Source organism: Grus americana, chromosome 17 (assembly GCF_028858705.1).
Source record: "Grus americana isolate bGruAme1 chromosome 17, bGruAme1.mat, whole genome shotgun sequence".
In the NCBI taxonomy this organism is placed as follows: domain Eukaryota; kingdom Metazoa; phylum Chordata; class Aves; order Gruiformes; family Gruidae; genus Grus; species Grus americana.
Genome location: NC_072868.1, coordinates 9252821 through 9274635, shown reverse-complemented (window position 1 = coordinate 9274635; position 21815 = coordinate 9252821). Strand labels below are relative to the sequence as shown.

Genomic DNA, 21815 nt, shown 5'->3' with positions numbered 1-21815 from the left:
TGAGGGCCTGCTGTCCCCGGGGAGGGGAGCCGGCTGCAGTCCTGGTGGCTCAGCTCACCCTCAGCCAGCCCTGATGCCCCCGGCTCTGCACCGGGCAGGGACCAGCCCCAGGGAAGCCCGGAGCAGCCACAAGGCTCTGCCAGGGCACCGCACTGGTCTTCTGCCCTGAATGACCCTGCCTATGGGAAGGGGGAAATATCACCCCTCAAAATGGCTTTTATCCTTTTCTTTCCACCCCACCCAGCCCGTGAGCAAGAGGAGGCAGAGAAACGGGGTGTCAGAGATGCAGGAAGACCCAGCACTGATGGCAAGGACTGGCAGAACATTGTGTGAGGAGAGGGGCCCATCTGGGGCTGGCGGGTAACAGGGTTTTTGTGTTCCATGTCCCTGCTCTGGGCAGACCCCCAAAGCAGCGCTGCTCCTCCCTGGTAAAACTGCCCGGTTTCCAGCTCAGAGCTGCCAGTCCTGCTTCCCCTCCAGCCCAGGCACTGCACGGGTGCTGGTCCCGCTCCTGCTGCTTACTGGTAATAACGTGCTGCACGCTGGCCTGGGGTTCTGCACTCTGAAATTGCCCAGAACGCATTGACTGACCTTCAGCATGGCAGTGCCCAGCCGGGGCTGCTCCCTGGTCGTAACCTCCAGCCGGTGCTGCTGGGTCCCTGCCTGCAGCAGAGCCGGCCACGCCATTTCTCCACCCGGGGAATGCTGTTGTGAGCTGGTCACGAGCAAGTACTTCGTATGGGCTGGTCCATTGGAGCCCTGGGGTCGGGGTGGAGCGGCACTGGTCCAACCAACTCCCTCTGCTCTGGGCACCGCTGCCCGCTCTGCTGCTCACCAAATGGGTGCTGACACTCAGAAGCATCTCTCGGGTTTCCAAATGCAGCCCTGTCCCCAAGCAGCCGTTGCTGCCTCCCTGGCAATGACACTCAGTGTCACATGATGACGGTGATGCTGTTGCTTCCTCATTGATGGTGGAGAAACCTCCAGTTTGGCTTGGATCGGTGCTTTTATGGGAGGAAGCCCCGGTGACCTGCCCAAGGCACTGAGCGTGTGCTGGGGGAGAGGAGAGGCACCAGCAGTGTGGGGGTGGATGTGACCTGACCCGTTGTCTTGTGCCCTTCATGGGACTCATCTTGGCAAGAAGCTCCCCAAAGGGTGCATGGTGATCCCCAGTGCTGCAGCACCTCCGGGCTGTCGGAGATGGGGGTGGTCGCATGGGGACCATAAGGGACAGGGACAGAGGGAGCAAGGCGGCGCTGTCCAGTGGTCACCACACTTCTGTGGGCAAATAATCCTTTAAGGGAGATTACCCAGATCAGAAGATTACTGGCCCTAATCCCATAAGGTCATTTGTTACAGTTAACTGGGGAGATCTCCTCCGTCTGCGGCAGCGTGTGCTAAAATAAGGCAGCTTCCAGGGGAGTGGTGGAAGCGAGCACTTATGCACAGCATCCTGGCCAGGCTGGGAGTGATTCACACTCGGGTTGGATTTTTTCCTGACATCAACCAAAAGACGCAGCAGGATTGGGGCTGGATGCCAATGCTGGAAAATGCTCCTTTTTTGGTGGGGGCGGCTGGCTGGAGATCTGCAGACTGGATTGGGGGCCAGCTGCTTCGCATCCACCGTCTCAGGGTTGGCTCCTGCGGAGTCGCAGCGGGACAGGGTCACCGGGGTCTGCTGCAGAGTGGGATGCAGGACATGGGGTGCAGGATGTTGGTCTGCTTTTCTTCTGCAGCCTCGCACCACAGCGTCCACTGCTGAGTGGTTGGCTTCAGCTTTCTACCTGCCATGAAGGCAGCATTTTATCCTTGTTGCTTTGATGGGATCAGAAGAGAAGAGCACCTGATTCTCATGATGTCTGCTGGGACCCTAAGTAGAGCTGGAGCTACATTTACCTCCTGGGGGGACACATTTTTCAGACCAGCGACAAAAAGCTCTGTGGGCAGTGAAAGCCCTGGCCGTCTGTCCTGCTGCACGCACACGGACATAGCTTTTTGAGACTGGGGTTTGGCTGCAGAGCTTGAAGCTGGAGGTGGTGCTTGGGAAGAATGGCCTGGCTGGGTGGTGACTGTCCCCTTCAGTGGGCTGGAAACCTCCCACTCCCTCCACCAGCAGCCCAGTGAGGTGAGGGGAAGGGAGCGCTTTCAAAGCCTGTGAAGAAGGGATGGGGCTGGGATGGGGACAGGAATAGGGATGGGCTGCCTGTGCGCTGGCAGCAGTGGAGGGAAGCACAGCGACTGTCTGGAGTTGCCAGTAACACACAGTGCAATGAAGGCAGGGTTTTACCAGGGATGTTGGGGTGTATGGAGGGGCCCCTCTCCCCAGGAATGGAGGCCCAGCTCAGCACAAGCATGGGGGAAGCTGCAGCTGAGTCTACCGTGGCAGGAGGGATCACAAAGCCACAGACACCAGGAAAACATTCACAGGGCAGCAAGTGGTGGCTGGTGCTGTGCTCTGCGGGCCTCTCCCCAGCCAAGCTCTGAGACAGCCACAAATCATCATGGATTTCTCCTCCTGGAGCTGGCGCCAGGGGCAGGCCTTTTGCTTGGAAGCTGCTCAGCCTGGGGACCAGAGGTCTGTTTGGACCAGTTATACATTTATGTGCCCTCCTGGGAACCGGGCAGTCAGAGGGACCGCCCACCCGCCCGCTGCTGAGGGATGCTTTGCTTTGCTGTGTATTTTGTTGTGGAAAGAGCAGGATTTGGTTTCAGCATGTTCCTTTTTCTTGCTTGCAGCACTTTTATGTATGCAGCTAGAAACCCTCCCTGCCTGCCTGCTGACAGCTGCACGGGAAGACTTTGGGGATGTTTATAGTTTTTTTTTTCCTCTCTCATTTTTTCCTCTGGCTGCTGGGGCCTGTTGTTAAGATAAATCAGACTTCAAACCACAGTCCCCATGTTCTCAGGCTGGGGATGTTTAGCTGCTGTTTCAGAGGGGCATTTCAGGGTCCGTGAAGGAAGATGGGTCCATCTCTCCCTGGTTTCCAGGTCCCTTCTCCATGGTGCCATGCTCACCATTGTGGCGGCACCAGCTCTGCTCCATTGCCCAGCCAGGACAGAGACTCCCCAGGGACTGAGCCCAAACAAGGCTGGGGCTGGCCAGGCATCAGTGGGGGCTCTGGCCAGCAGAGCCCATCTTCCAAAGGGACCCTGACCCGGACTGGCGGTGGATGAAAGGTTCCTTTCTTCAGGCTCTGGGATGCTGGGAACGTCCCCTCCCCCAGGCAGGCATTTATCGAGGGGATCTGTCAGGAGCATCTCAAGGTTAGGTATTTAAGTCGCATTACCCATGATAATACATGCAGCACTGAGAGCGCCTCACCGAGGGCCTGACTCTGCTCCCTTGTGCTGACTAACGCCTTCCCCCTTCCTCGCTTGTTCCCTTGGTTTTGTGCATCAGGAACCCAGACTCACCCCGAGTTTGTGCTGATCCCCCTCGCTGCTCTGCAGGGCGGAGTTTGGAAGTTGGCCGTGTTTCCTGGGATAAAATACGCTCCCCCTCGCTGCGTACTGCAGTGTGCTCACCGTGGGCCAGGCTCCAGCCACGCGCGTGGCTCCTCTGTAGGCAGACATGTGGGGCTGAGCCTCAGGGGCTTAAATACAGCTGAGCAAAGAGTCCATCCCTCTAGGCTGGGGGCTGAAGCTGCCTTCATGAGGCAGCTGCCTGCATGCAGTCACCCTCCCTGGAGACATGCTGCAAAGGAGCAAAAGCCCTTTCCCTCCCAGCAGCGGCAGGGATGCCGGCACAGTGCTGTTCCTCATGCGAGCACGTGTCCTGTGGGGGTACCAGCCCTTCACACTGCCAGCCAGCCCAGGGCTGCCTGGCTCTGCCAGACATGCTGCATCTGAACTCTGATAGGCAACAAAAGGAAGAGAGATGGTGGGGCAGAGCCGAGGAACAGGGCAGCATCTGGGCACACATGGGCCCAAACCCCAGTGCCCCAGGTCCAACTGGAGACCTTGGCACTTCACCTGATTGTGTGGTTCCTCAGGGCTGGGACTCTCCCTCTAAAGCAGGGCTCAGGTCCATCCCAGCAGGTCCCTGCTGGGTCTCCCTCAGGTTGCCTTGGGCAGGAGCCTGGTGGCCTGTGTCCCTGCACTGGCCCTGGGGGAGCAGAGGCACCCGCAGCATCTCCATCCACCAGGCCCATGGGGGGCTCACACTGCCCTGGTCCGCTCCAGGGCCGGACCCATGAGCAGGGTCTTGCCTGGGCTGAGGGCTGAGACTCGGGGCCGGGGGATCCCAAGGCCGCCCAGCACCCACCCAGGGAGCTCCGGTCCTTGCCGAGCTGGGTGGGGGGTGTCGCACAACATTGCCGCTGCCCTGGGGGCATTCCGCCGGGATCGGAGCGGGGTGCGGGGAGGCACCCGCTGGCACCGGGCGGGTGCTCGGTGGGGGCCAGGCGGCCCTTCCCGGCGGGGGGCGCGGGGGGTGGAGCGGGGAGGCGCCCACCGGCACCGTGCACTCCCCCGGGACCCCGCGGCGGCGGCCGCCCTTTCCGGAGGGAGAGCGGCGGGGGCGGGCCGGGGAGCGGTGGAGGCGGGGGAGGGCTCCCGGGGCCGGTCGGGAGTGTCTCGGCGGGGCCGGGCCGGGCCGGGCGGCGGGTGCCGGCCGGCGGGCGCGGGGCGAGGCCGGCGGGGGCGGGCGCTGCCGGGGCGGGCTCCGCGGCGCCGTCCTCCCTCCGGAAGTCTCTCCCGCTCCCTCCTTTCTCCTCCTCTCCCCCGACAACATGGCCGCGAAGTCGGACGGCGGCGGCGGCGGCCCGGCCGTGCGGCTGGAGAGCCCGCAGGGCGGCGGCGAGAGGCGGGCAGGCGGCGCGGCCCCACCGACGCGGCGGTACCGGCTGCGGGACGGTTGCTGGGTGCTCTGCGCCCTCCTGGTCTGCTTCGCGGACGGCGCCTCGGACCTGTGGCTGGCGGCCCATTACTACGTGCGGGGGCAGCGGTGGTGGTTCGGGCTGACGCTGCTCTTCGTGCTGCTGCCCTCGCTGGTGGTGCAGCTGCTCAGCTTCAGGTGGTTCGTCTACGACTTCGCCGCCAGCACCAAGGACAGCGCCGGCAGCACCAAGGACAGCGCCCGCGGCCCCCGCGGCTGCTGCCGCCTCTGCGTCTGGCTGCTGCAGGGCCTCATCCACCTGCTGCAGCTGGGGCAGGTCTGGAGGTACGGGGGGACGGGGGGTCCGGGATGGGGCTGCCGCAGGGTCTCATCCACCTGCTGCAGCTGGAGCGGGTCTGGAGGCACGCCGGGGGTCATGGAGCCAGGTTGGGGCTGGAGGGAGTGGCAGGGTGCAGCGGGGACATGGGTGGGGATTACAGGGTGCAGCATGGAGGACAGTGGTAGGGACGGCAGGGCATGGGGGGGAAGTGGGTGGGGATGGTGAGGAGCAGCAGGGGCTCAAGTGGCTGGGGGGGGCATGAGGATCAATCCTTCTGCAGCCACAGCAGGATGGGTGGCAGGGGAGAGCCCCCAGCAAAGCCCAGCTGTGGGTGTGGGTGGGTGTGGGCAGGAGCTGTGGGTGCAGGTGGATGTGGGCAGGAGACGTGGGTGTGGGCAGGAGCTGGTGTGAGGAGTCTGCAGCCCAGCTGGGTGGCACAGGCCTGCTGTCCCCGCAGCCAGGTGGTGCTGGGCCTGCTGGGGGGCCTGTCTGGCCATGGCAGCTGCGTCCCAGGGGGTGTGTAGTGCTTCTGTTGGGCACTGAACACCTCAGGCTCAGATCCTCCTCCCAGGTGCCTTCCCGTGCTCCTGCTCAGAGCTCACTGTAGTCTGTGGGGTCATGGGTGAGGAGGTGCCATTTGTCCCCAGCCTGGCCAGGTTTCCCCACCGGGGCTGCATTTCTGCTGCCTGACCCTTCCTGGGCCTGGGGAAAGGCAGGCTCTGCAGGCAGGGTGAATGACAGCTTGGCAGACTCAGGCAGGTTGAAGGCCCTTTGCCTGCATCTCTGCAGACCCTCCAAAGCCTGAGCTGATGGTTTATCGGCATCTTCCTCCCCTGTGCCATGGAGCCAGCACCGCTCCCTCCCAGCTCTACCGGGTTCCATCCTCTGGACACCAGGGAAGAGCTGTTGCCCTGACATCGAGCTGCTTCCTGGGGAGGCTGATGCTGGGAGGGGAGTGGAGACAATAGCAAATTCCCGGAACAATGCTCTGAGCAGGCAGCGCTCCTGGCTCGGGTTTCGGTGCTGTTTCCCCTCCTGAGCTACTGTAGTACAGAGGCCCCTCAACTCCCTGTTGTTGTCTGCATGCATTCGTTCCTCTGCTGCTCTTCCTGGGATGCTCCTGGGATGTCTAACTTTGTTTCACAGTGCAGCGTGCACCGTGCTAGAGAGGCTCCTGCTCCTTCCCTCTCCACCACAGCCACCGCCTGCCCCTCCCTGATCCCACTCCATCCCCATGGCAGCTCTCAGGCTTTGCTGACTGCAGGATGGGTGCAAACCCTGCCTAATGTGCTGGAGGAGCTGGTGAGGGAGAGGATGGGAGCTCTCTGGCCCACCGGTCGCTGAGCTTGCCTGCAGCTGGCCTTGGCTCTGGCACCCTGTGGGCAATTGCCTGATCCTGGCCTGAGCTGGGACCGGGCTGTGGTCAGGGGCTTTGCTCCCGGTGGTGTCAGCCATGCTCTCCTGATCTGCTGCACCACGGAGGCTCTTAAGCCAATTAAAGCAGTAACTCTTAGCACCGACCCTCCAGGACATGTTGGTCTGAAGCTGCAGCTGAGGCTCTTTCTAATCTCGGGATTTGGGATTAGCTCGGGTGACCAGTTAAATGCAGTTTGCTAAACCCATTAGTGAGGCTGGATCCGGTGCAGGTGGATGTGGCAGTTAAGGAAGTGTTGAATAAATGCTGCATGTGAAGGGAAGGCTTTTCCCTGGCCAGGACACCATGCCCCTTGCCAAACATCTCCTCCTTCCCCAATTTACTCTCCCCTCCTCCCTGCCTTGCAATCACCTCAGCATGTCTCACCCCTACCAAATCCACCGCTGTGCAGCTCTGATCCCCAGCTGTGACGAAGACCCCCAAATCACAAAAATACGGGGCACAAAGGCACGCCAGCTCTCAGCACTAACTCTGAGATTATCCCAAATTAAAGCTGCTGTGAGAAGCTGCTGAAGTTAGTTGTCATCAGAGCGTTCATGATGCACATGCAAATGCTCCGCCATGGATGCTCTCCGGAGACAGTGCCGGTTGCGTGACCATGTGCTCGTGTAAGCAGCAGCGGCGTGGGCCCACACTCAGAGGCTGCTTCTTGGATGGTTTTGCAGCTCAGGAATTGTTATCTGCTCTGCTTGCAAAAAGTCACCAGCTTTTTCACCAAAGAAACACCGAAGGGAAGGGATGCTGTGCACGCCATGCGTGCCTCCCACCCAGCAGCGTGCCAGGGCTCCCCTGCCACCTCCGTGGGCTGGCAGCTGGCTGGTGTGTCTCTGCGGGTCCCGTTGCACTGGGGACAGCCCTGCCTGTGCCCATTGTGCCCCCATGTCTGCTTTAGCCCAGGGTCACACCTGGTTTGGCTGCCCGGGGGTCACCAGGGCTGGACCCGGGGTGCCCTCTCCACCCACAGTTCCTTCCTGAAAACCCCCCATCAGCCTGTGTCCCCCCATCCTCTGCTGGCTTGGGGACCCTGTGTCACCCCTCGGTCCTGATGCCAGTTTGGTGGCAGCCCCATGGGGCGTGGACGCCCTCAGCAGCTCCCTGGGTGGGCTCATGAGGGGCAGCAGAGCTGGAACCCGCAGGTTCCCCCCCCTTGGCCCCTCTGCTCCCCGCTTTGCTCGGGGGCAGGAGCCCTCTCAGCCCTGGAAGTGCCCAGCTTTGGGGTGTCAGCTTGTCCCACTGCGGGGCCCAGAGCCAGGGTTGGGGCTCTTGCTGGGGGTCCCTGCCTGGCCCCCGTGTGCGGGACAGGGGGATTTTTAGGGCTGGAATGAGCCTTCCCCTGAGCACTCCTGGAACTCAGCAGGGTGGCAGGATGCAGGGGCTTTAATCGGTGCGGTGACATGCCAGCCAGGCGCACGTGCAGCTCTCCCTGATGACCTGACTTGGCGGGATGTGTAATGGATTAAAATGGCTGCAACAGGAAAGCAATTTTCTCCATGTTTAAATAAAGGATTAAGGGATGATATCCCAAATTACCTTCTAGGAAAATCATACTCTATATCGCTCACTCTTAGACTGGGGGGGTCTCTCATCCTTTTCCATCTGAGGACGATAATAGCAGATTTGATTATAACCAGGGCTGGGCTTTTCTCCTCACACTTTCGTTCTTCCAACACTTGAAAACCAGGGTCAGTAACTGGGAGCTGGAGGCAAACAGTGCTGCCGGCAGCAAACTTAGCCATGGTGGGCCTCTGGCAAACCTGGCCATGGTGAGGGTCCAGCAAACCCAGATATAGTGGGGCTCTGGCAAACCTGGCACCCGCCTGAGCCCACCACCTTCCTGCTGCAGGGGTTTTGTTGGATTACTCTTTGTAATACAAAGGAGGGAGCAATTAGCCCTGAGAGCTCTCGCGGTCGGTTTCTGTCTCATCATCAGTTTTTTGAAAATTAAATGATTTTTTTTTCAAGTGATTGATTCTGTATTTCCCATGCAGCTGCTGCGGCGCTTGGTTGGTAAGCGTTCGCCGTGTGCTGTCAGCGTGGGGATGTTTCTCTGGGCTGAAATACCATGGGATGATCAAATGCATAACAAATAAGAATCAACATTTCATTCTGGCAAGTTGATGGGAGATGAAATCTCATTTTAATGAGATCTGTGGAGCTGATGGGAAGATGGGAGAGTAATTGTGCCCCTGTCAAAAGCTGGGGGAGGCCGCAGGTCACTTGTTGAGCAGCTGAGGAGCCAGAGCCGGCACACGGCAGCTGCTGGCTGTGCTGCGGGGATGGCACGGCTCTGGGGTCTGTGCGTGGCGGGGGGGGTCTGTGCGCCACAGACAGCGGGATCACGGTGCTGACAAGCCCAATTAGTGAGGCTGATTACAGGGAGAGCACGAGGTCGCTGGTGCCCGGGCCTCATTTGCGCATGGGTGCCCTGGGACCAGCAGTGATGCTCTGCGGCATCCTGGGCTCTGCATCGCTTCTCCCATTGCTTTCCCCCTACGCTGTGCCCTCCATCCAGACACCATCCCCTGGTTCATACCCTGCCAGCGAGGGGGGTCCATCCCCAGGCCCTTCTGCAGTGCTGGGAGAGGCGTCTGGTGGGGAGAGGAGCTGGGGGGCAGCGGCCATGGTGGTGCTGCGATGGCAGTGCTGGCTTGGCTGGCCACGAGCAGGTGGCACCGGGGTGCAAATCTGTGCTGGGAGCCGGGAGCCAGGCGGCCGCAGTCTCTTCCCCCAAGCAGTGAGTGACGGGCCGCAGCAAAGGTTAAAATTAGCTGCTCCCCGCAACGTGGAGGTTAAAGCATCATTTTGACACCGGCACAAAGGAGCTGGGGGGGGCCAGGAGCTGGGCTGACCGCGGGGCTGTGGGCTGGCCCCTGCAGCCATCGGCGGAACTATTAAAATCACGTTATTTGATGACAGCAATGTCTTGTCTGGCAGCCAGCTCTTGGCAGGGGCTTTTTGGGGCTCCCAGCAGGGTAGTCAGGAGGGGATGGGCAGGCAGCGATGGGGCCACTGGGGCATCAGCAGCCTTGCCGGGAAGGACCACGGGAGCCCTGTGGGACCAGCGTGCCCACCCTGCCCTCCCGCATGTCAAGGGGGTCGGTGGGGCTGCCCGGGGCAGGAGCAGATGGCAGCGGGGTGGCAGGGAGGCCTCGGTGGCCCCAGCTGATGAGATGTGAGCCACTGTGGTCTTGGGGCTGTGCAGCCGGGGGGTGGGAGCACCTGGCTGCCCCCACAGCAGGAGCAGGGCCGGCTCCTGTCTCCTCCTGCTGACGGATGAGCTGAAAGTGCTGGGATCAGGGTTTCTCCCGCACTCCAGGCTAATGGAGTCGGCTGGCAGCGCTTTCTGGAGCTGATGGAGAGGCCGTCGCTCTGCATGACAGTTTTACTCAGCTGGGAGGAAGCTTTATGGCCCAATGTCCTCCCGCTTCATCTTTCTATTTTCCTCCTTGTCTGGCTCCCTCCCACCCCTGAGGCAGCGGAGCTGCCGGCCCGTGGTACAGGCAGGACTGCCCGGGGATGCCCTGCCCGTCCGGTCCAGTGTCCCCTCCTGCGGTGCCCGGATCTGGCCCTGTGCCACAGGAAGGGGTCCCTGGTGGCAGTGACTCAGCCGGTGCATGCGTCGGTGCCACGCAGACCTCCGTTGACCCCCGGCTGACAACCAGATGGCTGAGGCTGGCGTGTGCCTGCACCCACAGCCCTGCCAAGAGCCGAGGCTGCACCGGCACAAGCACCCGGGTGCTTCCTGCGGGCACCGCGGCATGACCAGCTGGTGCCTTCGGCCTGGCCGGGGCAGGGGGAGGCGGGGTGGGCTCTGCGCCAGCTGGGACAAAAATATCCCCTTTGAGAAGCAGCCGGATGTGGTGCTGGGCTGGAGCCAGGGCACCCCAAATCCACAGGTGACCGGAGAGCAGGGCTGCGGGTGGGATCCCTAGCTGTGGGTGCGAGCCAGACCCTGCGAGGGGGCAGAGGGCACAGGGGCAGCACCGGGGGCCGGAGGAGTGGGGCGACGGCTGGGTGGGCAGGGGGATGATGGCCAGGTGAGCCCCGGGGCAGCAGGGTGCTGAGCGGCTTTGCACAAGCTGCCCCTTCCCGGCATCTTGGGGCCCCGAGGTGGGACAGAGATGTGCTCAGCACTGCACCCTTGGTGTGGGGAGCTCTCCATGGCCCCAAATCAGGGGGGAAGTGCTCGCTGGAGTGGGTTGGCAGTGGTCATGGGGCATGCCTGAGCTTGGCCACCCAGGCAGCGGGGGCTCCTCTCACCCTCCTGCCCCCCCTCACACAGGTACCTCCGCACGCTGTACCTGGGGCTGCAGAGCCGGTGGCAGGCTGAGCACCGCCGCCGGCACTTCTACTGGCGGATGATGTTTGAGAGCGCGGACATCAGCATGCTGCGGCTGCTGGAGACCTTCCTGAAGAGTGCACCTCAGCTCGTGCTGCAGCTCAGCATCATGGTGCAGCAGAACAGCATCGAGCCGTTGCAGGGTAAGGAACATGGCCCCCACAGCGGGGGACGGGGATAGCTGGAGGGGGAAACCCTGGGCTGCTGCAGGTTCTCACTGCCCCTCCCTGCTTTCTGCCCACAGGGTTCTCGGCCTCGGCCTCGCTGGTCTCCCTGGCATGGATGATTGCCTCCTACCAGAAGGTGCTGCGGGACTCGCGGGAGGACAAGATGCCCATGTCCTACAAGGGAGCTGTGGTGCAGATCCTGTGGCACCTTTTCACCATCGCCGCCCGTGCCATTGCCTTCGCCCTCTTTGCCTCTGTGTTCCAGCTCTACTTCGGCATTTTCATTGTCACCCACTGGTGCATCATGACCTTCTGGATCATCCAGGGCGAGACAGACTTCTGCATGTCCAAGTGGGAGGAGATCATCTACAACATGGTGGTAGGCATCATCTACATCTTCTGCTGGTTCAATGTCAAGGAGGGACGGAGCCGCTACCGTATGTGCATCTACTACGTCATCACGCTGTCGGAGAACGCTGCCCTCACCGTCCTCTGGTTCCTCTACTACGACCGCAAGACCACCTCCGACTTTGACGCCTTAATCCTTGTCTGCGTGGTCAGCTCCAGCTTCGCCTTTGGCATCTTCTTTATGTTCATCTACTACTGCCTCTTGCACCCCAATGGCCCCATGTTCGGCCCCCATGCTGGGGGCTGCATTTTCCGGCAGCGGCCGGCCCCGGCACCGGGGTCCCCCACAGACGCCATCACCAGCCCCCCCCGCTCACTGCCGCGGACTACAGGGGGGGAGCGGGACGGGGCACCGGGGGAGCGGGACAGCTGCGTGCCCGTCTTCCAGGTGAGACCCTGCCCCCCGCCGGCACCGGCCGCCCGCGCCCCACGGACAGAGGGGCCCGTCATCCGCATTGACCTGCCCAGGAAGAAGTACCCGGCCTGGGACGCCCACTTCATCGACCGGCGCCTGCGGAAGACCATCCTGGCACTGGAGTACGCGTCACCCACCACCCCGCGCCTGCAGTACCGCACCCCCGGTGCCCCCCAGGAGGTGCTGGAGTATGAGACCACCGTGTAGAGCGGGGGGCAGGGGCCATGGCGGGGCCCTCCTGGTGCCATCCTGGCCGCCCTGTGTCTTTGCAGCCATTTGCCTTTCCGTTGGGTTTGCTGGTGCTGCTGTGCCACCACGCCGAGCGCCCCGCGGGCGGGGGCTGGGGAGGTCTCTTGGTGCTATCCCCCCCGTGCCGCCCTCCCACAGCTGAGACCCCTATCCCATGCCACGGCGGCTGCCCCGGCTCCCCCCGGGGCTCGTCCTTGCCAAAATACCTCACCGGTGCCTGAGCCCAAGGCGGTGGGTGCTGCAGCCCTGCAGCACTCGGCCATGTCAGTGGTGCAGGATGGGGACTGGGGGCGCCCCGGTCTTGGGCTGGCAGCTGAGAGGGACTTGGGGCACGGTGGGGCATGGTGCGGCCCAGGTGGGCAGCACACAGTGACACGGGTGTCTGTGCCACAGCAGCGCCATGGGGCTGGAGCGTGGCTGCACCGGGGTGTGTGTGGGGCTCATCACCCCCAGGGAGCTGGGACAGGGATAGCCAGGGTCCAGCCACCCCCCATGTCTCCTGCTTCCCCCACACTCTGCAGCACGTCGCCGGGGGAGCACCTTCATCTCCATCCTCAGTCCCCCGGCTCAAGGTCGAGCCATGTCCCCAACCTCACGGAGTCCCTGGTTCCCTGGGACCGCAGCCCCTGGCCCGGGGGGGGCCCTGTAGGTGGGCACAGACCCTGCTCCCCCTGCCTCCGAGCTGGGCCCCTGGCTCTGGCCGAGACAGCTGCAAGCCATCATCCCCCCTGTCCCCATGGGAACCGCTTCATCTCATCGGGTTTATTTTCACCTGAACGGTGGCATTTTGTGTGACATTTTCTACCTCCACTGCCTCCTCCTGCCTGCCCCTGCCTGCCCCTGCCTCCCCAGAGGAGTGGGGCTGCCTTGGGCTCCGGGTCTGAATGTGTCCCTGGTCCTGCCCGGATTCGTTGGCGTGCCCCCGCCTGAAGGGCTGTGCTGAATGTACCCTGTCCCCCTGGGGCCAGGCATGTCCCAAGCATATGTGTGTGTGCGTGTGTGTGTGCAGGGTGCTGGCAGGGGTTTGCAGGGCAGGGGAGCTGCTGGACCCCACAGCCATGCACCACCCCGGCCCCTTGCCCCTGCACCCATGGCCCCTGTGCCTTCCCCGTGCCCCTTGCACCCCCCACAACAGCCCTGCAGGGTCCCGGCCTCCAGCTGCCCCGTGCCACGGTGCCAAGCCCTGCCCCAGGCTGGGGAGCATGGGCTGCCCCACCATCCAGCCGTGCCACCAGGCACCGCAGCACCCCACGAGGCACCGTGCAGGCTGCAGGGAGGGCTGGTGTGGGGAGCCGCCCCTGGGAATGGCTCTGGCTGCCACCCACTGGGCCGGGGCATGGAGTCCCCAAGGGACGGCGTGGGTGCTGGGCCCCGTGGCACAGCCAGGATGGGTGGGTGCACGGTGTCGGTGGCATCACGTTGCTTTTTTTTTTCCCATTTCTCTGTAGCTGGAAGGCCGAGGTGACAGCGGGCTGGGGCAGGCCATTGCTGGGGTCACTGGTGCTAACTGGTGCTAACTGGAAGCCTCGGAAACTGTTTTGGAGTAGGGTGCAGAGCATGGCTGGGGCTGGGCAGCAAGCCAGGCCGGCCGTGACCTGCACCCTTCCCTCTCTGCTGGTAACGGGCAGACCCCCGGCGGTGGGTGCTGAGCTGTGCCGGGGGCAGCACTGGGCATGGGGTGGCTCTGCGGGGGGGGGTCTCTTCTCCTCAGGGAAGGTCGGGGGCAGCGGCGGGGGGAGCGGGGCCGGGGCTCACCCCTGCAGGCACCGAGCGGTGCCCTGGGGGCGGTGGCTCCTCACCGGGTCCTGCTCACAGAGCTGGGAAGCCACCAGGGATGGGCTGCATGCGGACCGGGGACCGGTGTGGGGCGGCAATTCTGTTTCCCCCGGCCCCATCCCCTCTCCCCATTTCCCCCAAGGGCAGAGACGAGCCCCGATCGGGGTGACCTGCACCACCCCCCCCATGCCCTTCACCCCCGGGGTTTGCGTGGGGACCCCGGGGCCGCGCCGGCGGGACAGAGGGACACTTTTCTATGCACTCAAGCCACGGTACCCTCAGCCCTGGGCTGCTCCGGGTGGGGATCTCGGCAGCGGCAGGCGGCACCGAGCCTCTGCCTGCACCGTGCTGCCCTGCTTGGCAAGGGGGACCGGGCCGCGGGGGGGGGGGCACAGGGCGGCCGTGGGACCCGCTCCCAGCCCCGCAGCTCGGTCTCGTCCCTGCCGCAGGGGAAGCCAAACCCAGCGCCCCGGTGCCGGCGGCAGCACTGGGATGGCGGCGCCTGCCCACTGGGACCGGGACCTGGGGCGCTGTGGGGTGGGGGCAGCTCTAGGGGAGCTCCCACTGGGGACGGCGGTCCTGGTCCCCAGGGGGGTGTCACCCCAGGGGTGGCAGCGGGGCCGCCCCGGCTTCAGGGAGCAGGGAGAGGTTTGGGCCGGGGCCGTTTGTTCCTGACGGGGGCTGCTGGGGGGCTGCGTCCCGGCGGGTCTTGGCCACCTCTCTGGTCCCACCCAGCACCGGGACCTGGCGGCCGCTGTCACGTACTGTAAATACTCTGTGTGCCACCTTCTTCTCTGGGACCCTCGGCGTGGGCGGGGGTGAGCGGGAGGCCGGGGTCTGTACCGAGACTTTTTTGTATACCACAAACTTTTTGTATATTTTTAATTTTGCTGCAACATGAGATATTAAATTCATTTCAATAAGCCCTGCCTGCGGGAACCTGTCCTTGCCAGCAGCTCCGGCCCATACCCTGGGCTCCACAGTGGGGCAGGATGCTGCCCCTGCCTCCCGGGGTGCTCGGGGATGCTGGGGGATGGAATAGGATGGCTGCAGCGATGTTGCCCATCCAGTGACGGTGGCCCTGGCCGGTGCTGGACTCGGTGTGGCAGTCGGCAGGGAAGGGGTGCGCGGGCAGGATGCAGCATGCTGGGGAGGAAGCTGCTGGACACAGCCCTGTCGCCAGCGCTGCTGGGCCAAACTCCTCCCTGCCGGAGGCCCCGATCCCTGGCTGACTCCCCGACCCATGGGGGCTCGGGCCCCATGGGTGGCTGTGGGAACAGGGTGCTGGGTGCAGCTGCACAGGCTCCTGCTGGTGCCATTCCTCATGCCAGGGCCCCACACAGGCCAGGCAGGATGGGGCAGTGAGGGCTGGGAGCCCCCAGTGCTGCTCCGTGAGGATGGGGCTGACGTGGGGTCACAGTGCAGCGGAACTGGCCCCAGACCTGGGGGGAGCCCTGCGGCAGCGAGGGGCAGAAGCTGCTCTGCAGGCACCCCCAGCCCCAGCTCCAGCGCCTGCTCTGGTCCCATCTCAGCCTACTTCAGTCCCTGCCTCTGCCCAAATCCCAGTCCGGTCCCAGCCCAAATTCCAGCCCCAACCCCAGTCCCTGCCCTACTTCCAGCCCAGCACCAGCACCAGCACCAGTCCCAGTCCAAACCCCTGCTCCAGTCCCATCCCAGCTTACTTCAGCCCCTCCTTCTGCCCAAGTACCAGTCCAGGCCCAGTCCTAGTTCCAGCTGCAGTCCCAGTCCCAGCCCCAGTCCAAGTCCCTGTTCCAGTCCTGTCCCAGAACCTGTCCTGGTCCCAGTCCCAGTCCCAGTCCTGTCCAAGCACCAGCACCAGTCCCAGGCCCAGCTCAGCCCAGCCCAGCCCAGTCCCAGCACCCCCCAGGAGGGGCAGGAACTCACATCCCAGCCATCCTGGTGGAGTTTCCGACACAGGAAAACGCAGCGGCGCCGAGCAGGGCGGTGGGGGCGGCCATGCCGGGAGGCACCGCCACAGCCTCACCATGGACTGTGAGGCCAAGAAGGGAAAGAAGGTGCGTGGCCCTGGGGCTGGTGTCCTGGGGGGCTGGCGGGAGGGTGGGAGCACGCGAGATGCACAGAGATGCTGGGAAAGGAGGCCCTGCACCCCCTCCTGCGGCACAGCAGGGAGAGGTGGGGTCCCCACCCACTGCCCCCCAAACAGCCCAAATGGTGCAAATTTTGGGCCAGCGAGCAGAGAGGTTGCCAGCCCCTCCTTGGGCACCGGGTGCCTGCAGACCCCATGCATGGATGCCAGGGTTGGGTGCCTGGTGCTGACGTCTCCCGTGCCCATTGTCCCTGCCAGGGCTTCGTGTCGCCCATCAAGCGGCTGGTTTTCCCCAAGGCGACTCGGAGGCCGGCACTCCGCAGCAGCGTCTACCGGCGGCCACTACACTCGGTGCCCCTCTACCCTCCTGACTACCTGATTGACCCCCAGATCCTGCTGCATGACTACGTGGAGAAGGAAGTGAAGGTAAGGGGGTGGGGAGTCTCCAGGGATGCCCGGGGTCCCTACCTGTGCACAGTGGGGGGGACGAGGCCACTGCACCATGCAGAGGGTCACCACCTGCAGTGGCCAGGAGGGTCCTGGTCCCCTTCCTGCCCAGGCAACACCCAGGGAGGGGAAGGGTGGGCTGAGGGTGCAGGGAAGACCCATTGCAGGGTATCCTGGCACCCCAAGGAGATGCATCCTGCCCGTGTGGATGTGGGTGCTCTGGGGGAGGCTCTGGGCCATGGGGTGGGGAGCATGCATAGCCCCAGTCCCCTGGCCCCAGCCTCCCCACGCTGCCCTGGGTTTTGTGCCCCCCCCAGTTTTTAGGCCACCTGACATGGGTGACAGCCTCCCTTAACCCCTCCAGCCGGGATGAGGTGCTGCAGCTGTTGGACACAGCCAGGGTAAGAGGGGTCCTGACACCCCCAGTGTGCCCCTCCTGCACTGCCCAGAGGATGGGTGCCAGGTGCCCCATGCCACCAGGTGCCCCACAATGCTGGGTGCCCCACACCCCTGGCACTTGTTCTGCCCCTGCAGCAGCTGAAAGAGTTGCCACTGCAGACGACGCCAGAGCAGGACAGCATCCTCAGCCTCTCTGCACGCTGCCTCCTGCTCACCTGGCGTGACAATGAGGAGCTCATCCTGCGCATCCCCACCCACGAGATCGCTGCTGCATCCTACCTGCGCGATGACGCCCTGCACCTCCTCATCCTCAAAACCGGTGCGGGTGTCCAGCCAGGGCTACCGGCCATGGCACAGCTGGCCCTGAGAGCTCGATGTGCCCAGGGCATGGGGGGGGGGGCAGAGCCTAAGGGGTGATGGGGAGGTGCCAGATTCAGCCAGGGCGGCAGCACAGGCCAAGCATGAAAGCCCGCACTGTCCCCCCAGCTCGTCGGGGGTCTGCTTCCCCAGGGCCGGAGGGGGCACTGCCTCAGGCTCCCCCACCATCCCTGCTCTGTAGGGCTATCTGTCCTCGGTCTCCCCACTGCCCAGGCAGGCAGGTCCCAGCTGCGCTCCCAGCCCCAGTTGCCTTTAATGGCAGGAGGAGCGGAGGCTGGGGACCCCCATCCCTGTCCCTTCCCCGCCCACGGAGCCCCAGAGGGGCGCAGGGTCTCCCAAGCTTTGATCAGCAAACCCGGGCCCAGCTGCCAGCCGCAGGCAGAGTCCCCGGGGAGGGGGCTGCGCCAGGCTGAGCTCCAGCCTGCAGACGGAGCGGTCCCCTAATCCCCTGCCCTGCTGCCCCTAATCCCCCTGACTCTCTGCCCCTAATCCCCCTGCCCCAGCCCCACTGCAGCCCCACTGTCCTCAACGCACTGGTGTCCCCCGTCCCGCCCCCCCCCCCCATCCCTCTGCATCCCGCCCAGCCGGTGGGACGGGGCAGTCAGGGCAGGGCCTGGGGGCCGGGCAGGGTGAGCAGCGCAGCCCCCCGCCCTGATGCCCAGTCTCTCCTCGCTGTCCCAGGCCTGGGAGTGGACCCGGTCCCCGCCGGAGCGCACCCCGAGGCGGCCCCGGCCGGCGTGCCGGAGGCGTTCCCCGCCGAGAAGCGGCCGGGGGGCTCGTGGCCGGAGGGGGGGCGGCTGGGGGGCCCTATGGAGCGGCGGCACACCATCTGCAGCCTGGACTGGCGGGCGGCGCGGGGGGGGCAGGAGGGCCGGCAGGGCGGCAGCCTGGAGCGGCGGCGGGGCGGCAGCTGGGAGCGGCGGCAGCGCGGGCGGCCCTCGGGCAGCTGGGAGCGGCGGCAGCCCTGCGGCGGCAGCTGGGAGCGGCGGCGGACCGGCACCGCCGGGGGCAGCTGGGAGCGCGGCACCGGCTTTGGCAGCTGGGAGCGGCGGCACGCCGGCAGCAACCCCCTGGACCCTCAGGAGCCCTGCCCCGACGCCTACTCCAACCTCATCATCCTCGCCGTGCCCAACAGGGTGAGCGGTCCCGGCATGTGCCCGCCTACCGGCACATGGCCACCCACCGGCACCCGGCCACCCACTGGCACCCTCTCGCCCGGCTGCCCACGCTCCTTCCCTCCCTCCCGCTGCAGGACGCCGCCGAGGAGTCCTGTGCGCTCATCTGCCAGGTCTTCCAGATCATCTATGGGGACCAGAGCATCGAGTGCGTGGACCGCGCCGGGTACCACTACACCTCCACGCCCACACGGCCCTGGCTCTCCAGCAGGAGTGAGTGACCGGGGACGGGCACGGGGATGCTGAGCAGGGCGGCACAGGGCTGACAAGCAAGGGTGTGCTTGACACAGCGTGGGGGGCAGGTTCCACAGCAGAGGCTTGGCCTCACTCTCAGACCTTGGCTCTCCCTCCCCAGGTGAGAGCTGCCGCACGGATGGGACATACGGCTATGACGCTGACTTCAGCTGCTGCAGCTCCTTGTGAGTCTGGCTCCCCCCAAGGGGCAGAGGATGGGTGCCTATCCCAGCTGCAGAGATGCCCCAGCCCTGCCTGGTGGTGGGTGTTTGCAGCGGGGGGGGGGCAGCCAGGCATATGAAGGGTGCTGGGACCCGCTGACCCCCATTCTCCAGCAGCAACGACTCCCATGAAACCTTCGAAGCATATTACAGCGGTGCCTCCTCGCCCTCCTTCCATCAGTCCCACCACAGCCTGGCCACTGCCTGCAGTGGCAGTGACCAGAGTGGCGCAGGGCTGGAGCAGCTGCAGGACTACATGGTGACGGTGCGGGCATGGGGATGGGTGACAGGCTCTGCTCGGTGCCGGTGGCTGGGGAGGGGGGGGGCAGTGGGCTGGTCTGAGCCCCCCACACCAGGGAGCAGGCGGCAGAGTGTGGAGTGCGGGACCTGGGGCTGTGCACTGCCGGTGTCCCCAGCCCGGACCTGTCCCCATGTCCCCACAGCTGCGCAACAAGCTGTCGCCACAGGAGATCCAGCAGTTCGCCCTCCTGCTCCGTGAGTATCGCCTGGGCACGCCAGTGCAGGACTACTGCGGGGAGCTCCTGCGCCTCTACGGGGACCGCAGGAAATTTCTTCTCCTGGGTGAGTGTCTGGACTCCCACTGCAGCCACCCTGTGTCACCCTAGTGATGTCCATGCATCCCCTGGGGACAGGGTGTGCTCCAGGGGGCATTGGGACCTCACTGCTATGGGGTACGGAATGGGATGAGCCCCCCTGCAAGCAGCCAGTGGGGCCGGCTGGCATCGTGCCCCAGTGCTGCCCACTCAGGCAGGGTGACCCCGAGGTTCACGGTACCCATGGTAGGAATGAGGCCCTTCATCCCCGACCAAGACATTGGGTACTTTGAGACCTTCCTGGAGAGCATCGGCATCCGGGAGGGCGGGATCCTCACTGACAGCTTCGGCCGCATCAAGCGCAGCATGAGCAACACGTCGGCCTCGGCTGTGCGCAGCTATGACAGCTGGTCCCTGCGCTCTGAGTCTGAGTCATTCAACCGCATGATCACGGACATCACCCATGACATCGAGGCACTGGCACGGGACGAGGAAGAGGAGGAGGAGGAAGAGGACAACTACCTGTGAGGGAGTGCTGAAACCCAGTGGGCCCTCCCTGCTCACCGATGTGGTGCTGCACCTCCAAACCTAGACTTGCTGGGTGCCCAGCTCTGCCCCAGTGCCTGGAATGGGGCATGTTGTCCCCTCCTTTGTCATTGTGTGAGGGGACGGGGGCCCTGCACAGCCCTGGCAGCTCTCAGCAGGGCTGATGGCATCCCAAGGCAGCCATGGAGGCGGGGGAGCCCCTGGCTGGCAGCGTCGTGTGCTGTAATTTCTGCAGATTGCAATTAAATGCCAGGGCTGGGAGTGGAGCAGGTTCTTCCCTGAGGAAAGGCCATGGGGTGGGGGTGCAGCTGTGGTGGGGCGCAGGATGGGATGAGGGGGCTGCTTGCAGCCCTGCCAGGCACCGTGCCACTGCTGGGCTGGGCATGCTGTCCACCCTGGTGCCACACGCAGGTCACTCCCAGAGTCGGGGAGCTCCTGACTGTGCTGGGCTGGCCCCGAAGGCACTCCTGGCAGTGCGGGACTCCACGGAGCTCAGAGGAACGTGGGGAACCAGTGAGGGTGTGCTGGGATGGGGGGGGCTGGTGGCCACAGTTGACACGCTGCTGCCTGGGCACACCCCGGTAAAGCATTTGCCTTCCAACATGGGGGGAGCGGCAGGGAAGACTGTTCCTGCCAGGAAAGCACCCAAGAGCCCCCGCAGCCCTGGGGATGCTTTGAGCAGGGACTGTCAGTCCAGCGTCCCCCGTCCTGCTGCTGAGGGCCGCAGTGCGAGGGCAGGGCTGGGTGCTGGGGGACTCTGAGATGCAGGCCATGCCACGGGCAGCCAGCCCCCATTCCTGTGAGCGATGTCCCTGTGACACCCGGCCAGCTGCGGGGCCGCGGGTGTTTCAGAAAAGGAAGTTCCTGCCCCGGGACCCGATTTCCTGCAGTGCCGCCCTGCAGCCCTCTGGCTGCCGAGGGACGAGGCAGTGCTCTCCCCTGCAGCCGGCTGGTCCCCTGCTGATGGCCCCCGGCCACTGTCCCCCAGCCAATGTCCCATGGCCAGTGTCCCCCCGCCAATGTCCCTCGGCAGGGGCTATGGGATGGAGCTTCAGCCCCAGGCTGGTGCGTGGGCAGGGGGATACTGAGGCTACCTGCAGCTATTTATTTTTCCTTAAAAATTTACATATGCAAATCCTCATGCAGGCTACGTGCTTGTCGCCCTGCCACTTCCTCTGAGGCTCCTGAGCCAGACTAGGGGCTGGCCCAGCCCTGTCTGCCCACGATGGTCGGTGCCATGGGGGAGCCGTGGGTCCCTTTGCTGCTGCTGAACCACCTTCAGGGGTGCTCTGAGTTACCCAGAGCAAAGGCTCCGGCAGGCTGGGGAGGGGGCCAGGGAGGACCTTTGGCACGGGAACACCAGGGCCCGGAGAGACACAGCAAAGCCCATGCCCCCCCTCAGCCCCTCCGAGCTGTGCTGCACAGCGTGGGTGTCATGCCCTGCACCCCCCATGCCCTGCACGCCGTCACAGGGCAGCACTCAAGGGTTTCCTCTTTTCTCCTCCCTGGGGATGAAGAACCAGGCTCACCCCGTGGCCAGCCCGCGCTCACCCCGTGTCCCCCACTGCCAGCCCCGCAACAGGCAAGGAAACAGCCTGGGGCCCACTTTGGGGTGCCGGGCCCCAAATCCCCTCCGGGCTCCCGGGGGCCGTGGGCAGAGAGAAGGGCTCTGGCACCCATCGGGAGGATGTAAACTTGACCCGGACGGCAGTGGGGTCCCCGCGGGGCCGAGCCGGGCCGGGCTGTCCCTGCGGGCAGCACGGGTGCCCTTGAAACCTGGTTCTGCAGCCTTCTGTCCACGAGGGTCCCGCTTGGACCGGGAGGGTCCCGCTCGGTGCGTGATGGGGG

At 64.5% G+C, this 21815-nt stretch overlaps 2 protein-coding genes across 3 annotated transcripts; both read left to right on the top strand.

The window, feature by feature from the left end:
* Positions 1-4730: 4730 nt before the first annotated feature.
* On the top strand, positions 4731-14836 carry XKR7 (XK related 7). The gene is made up of 3 exons (XM_054845450.1): positions 4731-5161; positions 10874-11073; positions 11175-14836. Exons 1-3 carry the CDS (start codon positions 4731-4733, stop codon positions 12125-12127), a joined length of 1584 nt encoding a protein of 527 aa, XP_054701425.1. The 3' UTR covers positions 12128-14836.
* A 1017-nt stretch (positions 14837-15853) lies between these two features.
* CCM2L (CCM2 like scaffold protein) lies at positions 15854-20227 on the top strand. 2 transcript variants are annotated; one of them, XM_054845379.1, is made up of 10 exons: positions 15854-15981; positions 16272-16439; positions 16778-16861; positions 16995-17178; positions 17919-18373; positions 18490-18625; positions 18768-18831; positions 18982-19132; positions 19311-19449; positions 19672-20227. In XM_054845379.1, the coding sequence occupies exons 1-10, from the start codon at positions 15952-15954 to the stop codon at positions 19947-19949; spliced, it is 1689 nt and encodes a 562-aa protein (XP_054701354.1). In that variant the 5' UTR covers positions 15854-15951; the 3' UTR covers positions 19950-20227. The 2 variants fall into 2 exon arrangements, with proteins under 2 accessions (XP_054701354.1, XP_054701353.1); XM_054845378.1 differs by having other exon boundaries at positions 15879-15981; positions 18985-19132.
* The last annotated feature ends 1588 nt before the right edge of the window (positions 20228-21815 follow it).

Coding starts and splice junctions, on each gene's coding strand:
- XKR7 (XM_054845450.1), top strand. CDS start 4,731: ATGGCCGCGAAGTCGGACGGCGGCGGCGGCGGCCCGGCCGTGCGGCTG. Junction 5,162..10,873: donor CAGCTGGGGCAGGTCTGGAG/GTACGGGGGGAC, acceptor CCCCTCACACAG/GTACCTCCGCACGCTGTACC. Junction 11,074..11,174: donor CAGCATCGAGCCGTTGCAGG/GTAAGGAACATG, acceptor TTCTGCCCACAG/GGTTCTCGGCCTCGGCCTCG.
- CCM2L (XM_054845379.1), top strand. CDS start 15,952: ATGGACTGTGAGGCCAAGAAGGGAAAGAAG. Junction 18,832..18,981: donor TTCAGCTGCTGCAGCTCCTT/GTGAGTCTGGCT, acceptor CCCATTCTCCAG/CAGCAACGACTCCCATGAAA. Junction 19,133..19,310: donor TGCAGGACTACATGGTGACG/GTGCGGGCATGG, acceptor ATGTCCCCACAG/CTGCGCAACAAGCTGTCGCC.